Genomic DNA, 10,951 nt, shown 5'->3' with positions numbered 1-10,951 from the left:
ATGTTCAGCCTGGACCAGAATGGTGGATCGACTGACTGACTGACCAACAGACAGACGTTGCCATCCCTGGACTTACGAAGCGCTACCATGGCTAAACAATATCAAATAAAAACAGTTCGTAATTACCTGTAGCAGTAACTCTAGCATTACCCTCACAGCACACAGCCTGCTGGAATTTTATTGGAAAATGATGAACTGAATTAAGGTATGAAGATTTTTTTTAGGCACATTTATATCAGAGGTGGCACCTTATTGGTGGAAATCCTTCCGTCACATTCACACACAGTTGGTAAGATCAACCAAATAACGACATTATAGTGTTATGTATATAACGACAGCATACAAATAAACTGTTTCAAGTGCCAACATGTAGCAAAACTAGAAAAAAAGACTTGGATCCAAATGACTATATCAAAACACCGGTTATATATATTTTTTTCTAAAATCAGAAAATTGCATTTACAATTTACACAGTACTCATAATATATTACATGGTACATACAGAGAATGCTCTTTATGGTGCATCTCACTCAGACAAGAAACAGGCTCTTCATATCAGTGCAGTGTGTCTATTTATATCACCACAGCACAGAGCGGAGCTAAGATGTCATCTGTCCCACTGGCAACAATGACATCCAACTATTACTACTGACAAATGACATTCAACGTGCTTTAGCATCACTGACGCACAATACCTTTAACTGAAAGCCTGTTATGATACAAAACACTTTCTTAGAAATAACTTAAACCATGTATGTATTTGTTAATGTACTGGTTGGCCATTAATTGTAGCTGAATGTAGTTGCCTGTAGTTTCTATCAGATCCCATATGACAATATATGTCTTGCCATTTAGGGCTTCATTACCTTCACTCAGCTCAGACAATGAAAGATTACAGCTAAAATACACACAGCCATGTTTCCTGTTAGTTTACAATTGTCCTGTTTTGTTAAAAGTCCTCTTTTCCACAACTGCACATCTTTCATCACAGTCTCTGCATTCACCCTCAACTTTGGGGCAGCAATAACCCAAACGAGGTTTGGATATCTTCAAAGCTGCGTGTCTGGGGGTTGAATCTTCTTCGTTCTAAGCTTCAGGTTCTTAAGTTGCGGTGAAAGACTGAGACACATCATATTCATGTGGCACTGCATGTCATTTTTTTTTTTTTTGAGAAAAGTAAAAAAACGAGCAGACTGACATTTCTCAGAGGCAGAGTTGCTCTGGAGGCAGAAATACTTTTTTTAGTTGGGTTACAGCAGTAACAATCCCCATGCTGAGGGACCAACACAACTGTTTGGGTGACACAGAAGTAGAAGACACATAGAAACGGTCTAATCTGACCCCACTTAAAGGTGCAGTAGGTAAGACTTATAAAACTAACTTTCTGTCATATTTGCTGAAACTGACCCTATGTTCGAGCAGAACCAAAACAATCCGGCTCCTCTGGCACCACCTACAGCCTGTAGTGCGATTTGCAAAAATCCACCACTCCCTGTTCAGATGCACCAATCAGGGCCAAAGGGGGTGTCTAACCGCGTGTCAATCACTGCTCATGCACACGCATTAATTCTCCCTTGTGGGGGGGAGGGGCTTAGGAGACCGTTTTGTTTTGGGCTTTAGCAGAAAGGAGGGAGGGACTGAGAAGTTGTCGATGTTCAAATTGTTTTTCTGGATCTTCACAATCCTACCTACGGCACCTGTAAATGAGGAATTGGAACATTTCCCAACTAGCTGGTATCATCACACTCTGATAATGATGCCAGCAATATGTTTTTGGTAATGATGCCATAATGTTGATGGTAAATGCTGATGTCTTTATGTCACATGTGGTGCTGTAACATAATTTCTATCTCCCCCCCCCAAAGCTAACCACAGTTTTGCTGCAAGACAAGTAATTGAGTAAACTGAAGCCCATTTAAAAAGGTAATCTTGTTACCAAAATAGACTGTGGAAAGAATGTCAAAGTAGAATTGAGAAGGAGCTTTCTGAAGCCTGGAGTTTAGGATGGACGTCTTACTGTTAGCTTGGCAGTTAAGTGGCGCCAGACAATTTTGGACAATTGCCCCACAACTCATTCACCATTTCCTACATAACTTATCTATAATGAGGAGTAAACTGGATTCCATGCATGCATGAATCCTCATCATTGTGCCCAGTGCTGACGGGTGTAGTCTCTCATTGAGAGGATCTGCAGCTGTAAGGCACTTAGCTTAAACATCTGGCTATGTACTGAATATTGCAGTATCTAGGCTTGATAGTTAGCCTTAATCTGCTATCATGAATTAGCATTCCCACCTCTGTCTCAGTGTTACAGTGTCTCCCCCCCATATAGTTTACCAGGTAGGCTCCTTAGGCTCTGCACTTACTGTTTAACTCAGACAATTATATAAGTTCTACTTCCAGAGTAGCTCTGCCTTGAATAAATGTTTGCATTACTAAAACTACAGGTGACAAGGTGTCAACTATCTGGAGAGGTGCTTTTGTTACATATGTTCCCCTCTCAGACCTCCAGGAGACTCTGTGGCCGCTCAGGTGCTTGTGGGGGGTTAGGCTGGAGGCGACAAATAGACTTGTTGCACATGGGGCAGACACTGCGGATCTCTAACCATTTTAGCAGACACCTGAGAAAAGCAGATAGATGAGAGACATATTACCTAATTTTTCATTTCAAAGGAAGACAAAGTACGAAAAATTATACAGATTTGTCCAGGTGAAAACTATGAATCACAAGAAAAAGAAGTTCAAACAGCTTAATTAACAGTTGTAAAACAGGACTGAGCAGACAGACTTACAGGATATGTACACAGTGCAGGAGATACTGGTGATACAGGTGGAGTCAGTCAGAAAGACAAGCAAACCAGTCTAAAAGCACTGTTAATGTCTAATGTCACACCTATGCTGCAGGGCAAAAACAGGTCTCCGTTGCTTCAAGCATGCTCATGCTCAAACATGTAAGGACATATGTTGTCAGGAATTTGCTCTTCTTTTTTTTCCGCAAGACACCCTGAAAAACTTGCTCAATATCTTTTTTTCCTGAATTCCACTACTTCTCTGACTGCTTCATCAGTTAACCTGAAGGCAGAAGTCCATCAAAAGTGGAATTATTTTTGAGTCACTCCTTCGAACTGGTTAGTCAAGATTGTTGCACATCGCAAAGTCTTTACCAAAATGTTAAGAAACCAAAGCTAGAATAATATTTTGTGGTTTTAAAAGCGAGGCCTATGGAGCCACTAACAATGGATGTGCAGACCAAGTGGCTGTTCCAAAAGTGCTATTCCACATGGTTTCAATAGAAGATTGTTTGCATCTTCAGTCATGCGTATGCATGAGTCAATACAATTAGCTGCGTGATCACCAATTTGTGAAACAGCTGAACAAATGAATCAAGTCTGGAGTTTTTTTTTTTTTTTTTAAATTGACTGTACCTTTGAAATACATTTTGCATGTTCACAAATACGGAGTCAGCTGTCCAATTTCATCAAAGTTTGAAAATTACCAAGCAGGGTTGTAGAACTTACTTCTTATGAAACGCATGGGAACATGGGCACACTCCAAGCTCATCCCTGCTGCGAAACTCCTCTAAACACACGGCACATGTTTGCTGAAAAGGGGAAATGACAGGTTATGAAATCAGTTCATAACCTACACCTAAATTATTTACCGTTAATACAGAATGTCCCTATACAAGCACTATCATAACTGCATAATATTTACAAAGACAGAACAATAATGCATCCATTCAGCAGCTAGACTGTGATTCTTTGCTAAAATAATCCCCAATAAAACTTTCCATGACTGCATTGCAATTTGATCAGTGCTTAATCACCATATATATTCATATTAACAGTATGTACAAAACTATATTCTGTTTTTGCATTTAGTACAAGAAATGAACATTACCCTTTTCAACATCCAGGCAATGATAGAAAATGTACACTCTAACCCTAACTACTATGTCAGACTAGTCTACTGCCAATTTCAATTTTGGTAGTTTAGCAAAAATAAAGCAAAATGATCGTCCAAAGATTAAATACTTGTTTTTTTTGGAGAAGATCTTCTCCTGTGAGTTAGTTTGCTGCTAGCTGTGAGTAGCTCATATTTCTGTTGTGTGAATTTGTCTGACAACACCACTCAATTTTCTCACTTTTCCAAAACCTGGTCACAATTATTTTGTAATATGGAATTGGGACATAGCTTATAAGACAGCCAGAAGAACTGTCACGTATTTGCAACATTGTACCAGGGAGTAGCTGGCTGCTGTGTCTAGCCAAGCAGACAGAACCATCTTCAAAAATAGCCTAAATGAAGTACGGTAAAAGGAAAATCATAGAAAGGAATATATAATGTTTGGTTGCGTGGTTATCCTCTGAACTTCAGTTACAGCAGTAACTCAGACGTTGATTACATGTGCAATATTTTTTCCGTTATAATTGGACAACTTTGCCAACAGGAATAACTGAAAAATACTTGTTTTTCTAGCAAATTACAGATTCACTGTAGCTCATTACATCAGTAAATGTGTTGCTGAAAATTGTAGCCATCACTTCATTTTGCTACATTTTAAATACTTGAGTCACAGTAGGTTTTCCACATTCATTCCGTCCCATTAGCCAGTTAGCATTGTGCTCCCATTCACTCTGTATTCAACTTACACCAAGAAGGCTCAGTTTCTTCCCCGCTCCTTTCAAAACAACCTGTTGAAAAGAACAGATTTGTGACAAAATGCAGACAAAAAAAGCAAATAAATATAGTATGAATGACAATCTGACACTATTTATTAACACATTACCTCATTGTAGCCGAACTGTTCTCTTGCACCTTGTCTCCTGAGCCTGTGGAGCACAAAAAACTAACTTATCATGCTGTAATTTAGAATAAAATAAAATTCTATTATGTGCCTGGTGCTCCATATCTGTCTTCTTCAGGACACGTCTTGTCATGCTGTGGGAATCAGCTGAGATACTGTGTCAAGCAGCCCTGGAATTCACACAATGCCAAATTCAAGTAACAGCCTGCGCATCCACGCTCACCACGAACAGCTCTGTATCTCTCTGTGTTCTTTCAAGAACGAATCTTGTAGAAGAATTCTGACTGAAATTCTGTTTTATTAAGTTGATCATAAATTGTTGAAAGCGTAAATGCATTACAGTTATTATGGGCTCAGTGAACAAGTAAAAATTTGACTAAACTAAAAACTTTGTTGGCTTCTGACTTTGCTAACACTAAACATTTCTCCCAACTTCAAATAACCCCACAGTCCGTAATAAGTTTTTCAGATATCTTTCAGCCAAACAAATCAACAAAGCATAACCTCCTTAGCAAAGGTAAACATTGAACAGGTTTTTTCCAGAAGTTGACAGCAGTTCACTGATCTAGTCCAGCTGTCTGTAATTGCCTTTATATTAGCAGCTTTCACCTGAACCTCTGTCAAAAAACAGACAAAGCATCATGTAATATAATGACGGACCTCTGCATTGACAGATTACCGGAATAAACTAACTGTAGTTCATTCAAATATTAAAACTACTCTCTACTAAGTATAGATCTTTTGCTCTCCTCCTCTACAGGTAAGAAAAACAGCTATATTGTATGCAAGGAGGGTTGTTGAAAGAAAAATACAGAATATCACTAACTAAAATTGTTCAGGCAGGATGAGAAAAAATTAAGAAAAAAAAATAAGAATAGATCAGAAGATCAGAAAATAATTTATGTGAGGCACTCAGGTTAATGATCTGTGAGAGCTTCAGAATTACACATTTTCTTTGAGGCAGAGTTCACTGCATTTTTAACAGACCGTGGAGTTAAACTGGATCAATGTCTCCAGTCAGAAGTGCACGAAATTACTGAGTTATGTCTGATTTTTACACTAGTCCAGTACAGCAGTCTGACTGTGTGAATCCTGTAAATGAGCTCTAACCCAGCCATGTCTGTTGTGTTGTACCTGAACAGGTAGCAACAGAAGAAAAGGGTGAGCATGAGGATGAAGAGGCCGATGCCCAGGATGATGATATAGATGTTGAGCGGCAGGTGGAAGAGCTCTTCAGATGTCATCTTGCTGTAAGGGTCGGAGTTCTGCAATCCAACGTCACACGTAGACCCTGACAGGATGGGACACATGAAAAAAAAGATGACACAGAATGGAAACAGGAGCAAAAGATATTGTATCGATACAGCTGCAGCTTTACCACCACAGTATCACAGCAATCACAGCAATAACAGGTGCTTTTTAAAATGAGAAAATGCATTTCCCTCAGATTCTTGTCAGGGTGAAAAGCCTCTAAAACAGCATTTAGAAAAAGACATTCTGAACTATCCATTGAATATGTATTTATACCATTACAAATAGTCAAGCATACATGTGTGGAGGCAACCTTCCTACACAAAGTGACCTGAAGTATTAACAACTTTGACATTAAATATTTATCAAACTGCATTTTATCAACATATATTTTCATGAAAGGTTGGCATTAGCCAGTAAGCGAGTCCAAACTAACTCAAGTTTGTCTTCGCACAAAGAACAAGGCACTCATGCACAAAGCCTAATGTTGGCAATATTTTTCAAATGCATTTTGACAAAATATGAAAATGTCATTTTTTAAACATGGATAGCTGCCGTAAACAAAGCTACAGTCAGTTGATTCACATGTAAGGAATGTAGCCTACATCATGTGGCATTTAGAAACTCAGCAGAAATGACAAAGACAAATTGTATGAATTTCCACACAGAGTGCATAAAGAGTGTTTTACACATGGCATTTGAAGATGGTGAATCCATTTGAAAGCTTTGAGAGATTTAGCCATGTTTATCACTTTGAATGATGTTAGTAGCATACATTTAGAGTAGTGTGGGTGAGCTTCCATGTTTCATTATTTCATGAATGATCTGATTATTGGACTATTTCTTTCCCGTCTTGGGTTCCCAAAGTGCACAATGCTGGTCGTCTACAACTTTGACACTTTATTTTAGCCTTTCTAAAAATCTATAAATCTATAAGGTTAGAATTAGGTTTAGGTGTAGTTCTGATGGATAAGATTATTGTGCAAGGGAATGACATAATGAATTGTCCCCAGATGGATAAGTTACAGTAAACCCCTTCACTCTTAGTGGAGCATAGGTCGTCTACAATGGCCCTTTCTGTAATCTTTGTGTCCACTTGTTGGGATATTAGCCCTCTTAGCTCTATCAGAGCTTTGCCATCGTGTTTCCATGGTCCACACAGGTCTCCATGCCAAATGTATCCCATCATACATCACCCTGTCTGTGTCAACCTCCTATGGCAAGGATGCGGTGTACGTATCTGTGTAACTTGTAAGGCCTGGCGCACATGCAGCACACTGCATCTGTGAAGCCTCATATTTCAAATTGCAATGTAATGCTGCTTAGACGTCCAGGATTCTTGAGCTGCACAAAGTTTTTGAACTTGGGTGAAAGTTGAGATGTAAGCGCATCTGTAGACGAGGCAGTGTGTAATAACAGCTACGGAGGTGACTGATTCGTAATTTTGTGTTTAAATAAGAAGTGAGTGAAAAAGTGGGAGAAAGGGAGAGAACTGAGTTGTGGAAATAACTTTTGACACTTTTTTCTTTAAACTGCAATTGGCTTTACTACCTTTTTACTTACGTATAATTAATGTAGTAATTTTGTTGTTGGAGATCTTAGATTTTTTTTTCTACTGGTGTTTACTATCCTCAGCCTCTCCAGCCCTGCAAAGCACTTTCATTTGAACTTTTACAACCATCCTTACGTCACACAGGAATGTATGTCTTCCACTTCCTAGTCCGCGTCTTGGCCTAACACTAGTTACTTGCTGGAGTTTGGGCACGGGGGGGGTTTTAGCCTGAGGGGCTTGAACATGTAAGATTTCATTCCAAACGATACCGCCTCAAACCACAGTAGTTAACTCTTAAGCTTAAGTGCACAACTTATACTGTGATGGTGACCTCCTGGTTCAAAAGTAATTCTGTAATGGACAGGGGTCAGGGCAGGAGGATGCAATCTTCGGTTTTACAGTTTGGGAGGTGGGGGGGATTTGTCAAGAGGTTTGGGTGAAGGAGGAAGCAGATGTAATCGTAGCACAATGTTAGTAAATCATTGATAGTGAAGCGCTAAAAGGTAGGCCACTGTGCAAATGCATAGGACTGTGCCTGAACACTGTTAAACAGGAAGAGTAGCTTTGGCTGGAAAATGATAGAACCTGCCTGTATAAAAACTTCCTTCAGAGGTCTCAGTTGTTTTTTTGGAATATGTTTGAGGTCATGTCAGTGGTAAAACACATAGGCCTGATAAACTCATTATGATAATGGTTCTTATTGGTCATGTCATAACTTTGTGTATACAATTAGGATTGGGTTGTAGCAGCTATTTATAAATCCAGTGGTGTGGGAAGTCCTTCTGAAACTTTATCAGTTAGTTGACAGTTACACCTGGCAGTTACTGGGTGTTAACATTTAGTAACAACTAATCTCAGTAAAAGAAATAGTAGTTACCTGAATGTAACTCCAGCTCTTTGAGTATGTGCATAGACCTCTAACGGGCTTCACTATTGGTTTAACCCATGGATGGATTATAAAAAATGGATGCAGCGTTCGAGGCAGAGCCCCGTTCATTCCTATCAGAGTTGCTGAGTGGCGCATGAAGCCATCATGGAGCCAAAAGTTATCCAGATGATCGGCACTACTTCCGCATTGTGCGGCCCATAGAGCAGGCGCGCTAGAGACCTCCCCTGGCCGGGCCGGCTACTTCCAGTTTAGCGCTTAACTAACTTGAATGGGGATTCAATTATTTATTTAATTCGCATATTTAATCCCCCCATATTTATTTTTATCTTGACTTTCCAAATGTTTTCGGACCAAACAGATCAAATTCAGAAGTTGGCTCCACCATCTGGGCACCAGCAACAGAGCCAGCAGTGAACATCAACCAATGTATGTTACCTTGTCAAGCGAGCCAGTGAGGGAGGCAGCTTAGTTGCTATTGCTAAGCCAAATTAGCAAATGCTACTGTAGCATGTCATGGTGTAGCTAGAACTGGCCAGCTAGTGACGTAGCCTGAGTGACACTAGCCTAGCAGTAAGCAAAAGTGTCTGGTATGTCGTCAAAGACACAGGAACGTCCTCACAGACAAGCTTGTTATCTTCCTTGTGGTACTAGTACCACAGCTAGTTAGCCGATGCCTTCTTTCCCAGCAGAGGGAGCGAGCAGGCTGAAATAGTCACGAGAAACAACAGGACTTGCTTAGGGGGAAATCTCAGCAACACCAGATGGTGATGGAAGTTTTTACCGAGTGCTGTGTTTGCACTCAAGGTGTCTGAGTGAAAGAGAGCCCATCAAAAGGTGTGCCGGTGTTTTATATGATATGGCATGTAATGTGTATATATATATATGTATATATATATATATATATATATATATATATATATACCCTCAATGAGGTAAACCTACCTGTTAGAGGACGAAGCACATACGCAATAAAACTAGTTTGTGTGGTGCAACTCTGTGATTTAAATCTCAATTTAGTAATCACTTACGTTATTGCTAGGCTAAGTTTGAACTTAAGAAAAAACTGTGCAACCTGCTCCAGGACACTTACCGTTACACCATGGGACTGGATGCATCAAATGTGCGAATGTTCGGTTGGTAAACCTAAAAAATCTTTGGGGTCATGATCTCTCCAATATCACAAAGTCTGGTTTCCACAAAAGCACAAGCTTTGACCTGTACATCCACTACTTTTTTTTGTTTCAGACTAGTTTAACCCTGATAGTTGAGAGAATGTGCAGTGGCTTAAATCCTAGCGGTCTGGAGTAAGCAGAACTGATTAGAGACTCCCAGTTTCTCCAGAAGACATTACCAAAATAACCAGCTGCTCATTTGAACCTCAGTCTGCAGTGATGATTTGCCACTAAAAGACAAAGACAACAGTCTTGGAGATGAACCTGTGAGCACTTTTTGTGAATAAAAAAAGACACCAATGTCACTGACAGTATGAGGAAATATACTCCAAATCCCATCCAGCACTGTTATGTACCTCTGGCCGAGCGCAGTCCCTGCTTTTTTGTTTTGCCTCCCCTTCAAAACATTGTCACGAGGCTCTCCCTCCTTTCCTCCTCTTCTTTTCTCTTCTCCCTTCCTTTCTTCTCTCTCCTCTCTTTTTAGATGTCCACGTCGCTTTATTCTTCTCTGGCTGTGAAAACCTGCCTTTGCCAATTATGGAGACACAAAGGGAAGGACATGGATGGGTTTCCCAGCAGCACGGCCAGCCAACGAGGCGGGCAGAGAGGCAGAGAGGCAGGCAGGCAGCCTCAGTGTTCCTGTGGAAAGCAGCGTCTCATCTCTTCCCCAGCCTTCTGCTCTGAACAAAGAACACAGAGAGGTATACAACACAGGAAGACAATGCGGCTAATGTTAAGGCATATCCAGGCTCTTCTCCTGTCTTTTCCTCTCACATTCACTCTCCTCCTCTCTCTTCTCCACTTCTCTTCTACAGCCCTCAGTTTGTAAACAGATCCCTGCTCATGTGATTCGCTGTCTGCATCACAGCTCTGCTTTCACCGCCCCCTCCTTCCTTCTTCCTCCCTCCCTCTCTTCTCCCTCCCCACCAACCCACCCACCCACCCGCCTGCCTGCCTGCCCTCCCTTTACCTCTCGCCCCTCCGGGTTTTTCCTTCCACCCCCATCCCCTCCTTCCTTTGCAGCTGCATGCTATTATTGAAGTAGCTGTAGAGCAGATGGCAGACAGGCAGATGTGGAAACAGGCGTGGTGGGAGGCTTTGATATGATATTTCTGATATAGTTGAATACATGCTATTTGTAGAGTTAGTTGATTCCAACTCTAGTTTATACAACGCTTCCCTTGTTTATAAAGATCATAACCTGAACTGATTCAAATGGGGAACTAATCCATTTCCCTGAACCTCAGGGGATACAAAGTTCACCAATTAGTTATGAAGAA

General features: G+C 40.5%; 1 protein-coding gene across 3 annotated transcripts; it reads right to left on the bottom strand.

Moving 5' to 3' along the window:
- Positions 1-200: 200 nt before the first annotated feature.
- si:dkey-51a16.9 (RING finger protein 122) lies at positions 201-10,544 on the bottom strand. Of its 3 annotated transcripts, XM_035992123.1 has the most exons (8): positions 9,761-10,542; positions 9,590-9,713; positions 5,942-6,098; positions 4,790-4,832; positions 4,653-4,694; positions 3,519-3,601; positions 1,698-2,621; positions 201-1,345 (listed from the first exon to the last, which is right to left on the bottom strand). In XM_035992123.1, the coding sequence occupies exons 2-7, from the start codon at positions 9,612-9,614 to the stop codon at positions 2,501-2,503; spliced, it is 471 nt and encodes a 156-aa protein (XP_035848016.1). In that variant the 5' UTR covers positions 9,615-9,713; positions 9,761-10,542; the 3' UTR covers positions 201-1,345; positions 1,698-2,500. The 3 variants fall into 3 exon arrangements, with proteins under 3 accessions (XP_035848016.1, XP_031139959.1, XP_031139957.1); XM_031284099.2 differs by lacking the exon at positions 9,590-9,713 and having other exon boundaries at positions 10,028-10,544; XM_031284097.2 differs by having other exon boundaries at positions 9,590-10,543.
- Between the last annotated feature and the right edge of the window lie 407 nt (positions 10,545-10,951).

The sequence above is a fragment of the Sander lucioperca genome, chromosome 15 (assembly GCF_008315115.2).
Source record: "Sander lucioperca isolate FBNREF2018 chromosome 15, SLUC_FBN_1.2, whole genome shotgun sequence".
In the NCBI taxonomy this organism is placed as follows: Eukaryota; Metazoa; Chordata; class Actinopteri; order Perciformes; family Percidae; genus Sander; species Sander lucioperca.
The sequence above is the reverse complement of the archived record's forward strand: the minus strand, read 5'-3'. Positions and strand labels throughout refer to the sequence as shown.

Bases quoted from the DNA above. Each gene is read 5' to 3' on its own strand.
- si:dkey-51a16.9 (XM_031284097.2), bottom strand. From the start codon at position 9,614: ATGCATCCAGTCCCATGGTGTAACG. The intron at 6,099-9,589 runs GTAAGTGTCCTG...CCATCCTGTCAG, and splicing joins TCCAGTCCCATGGTGTAACG to GGTCTACGTGTGACGTTGGA. The intron at 4,833-5,941 runs GTACAACACAAC...TGTGCTCCACAG, and splicing joins TTCTGTTGCTACCTGTTCAG to GCTCAGGAGACAAGGTGCAA.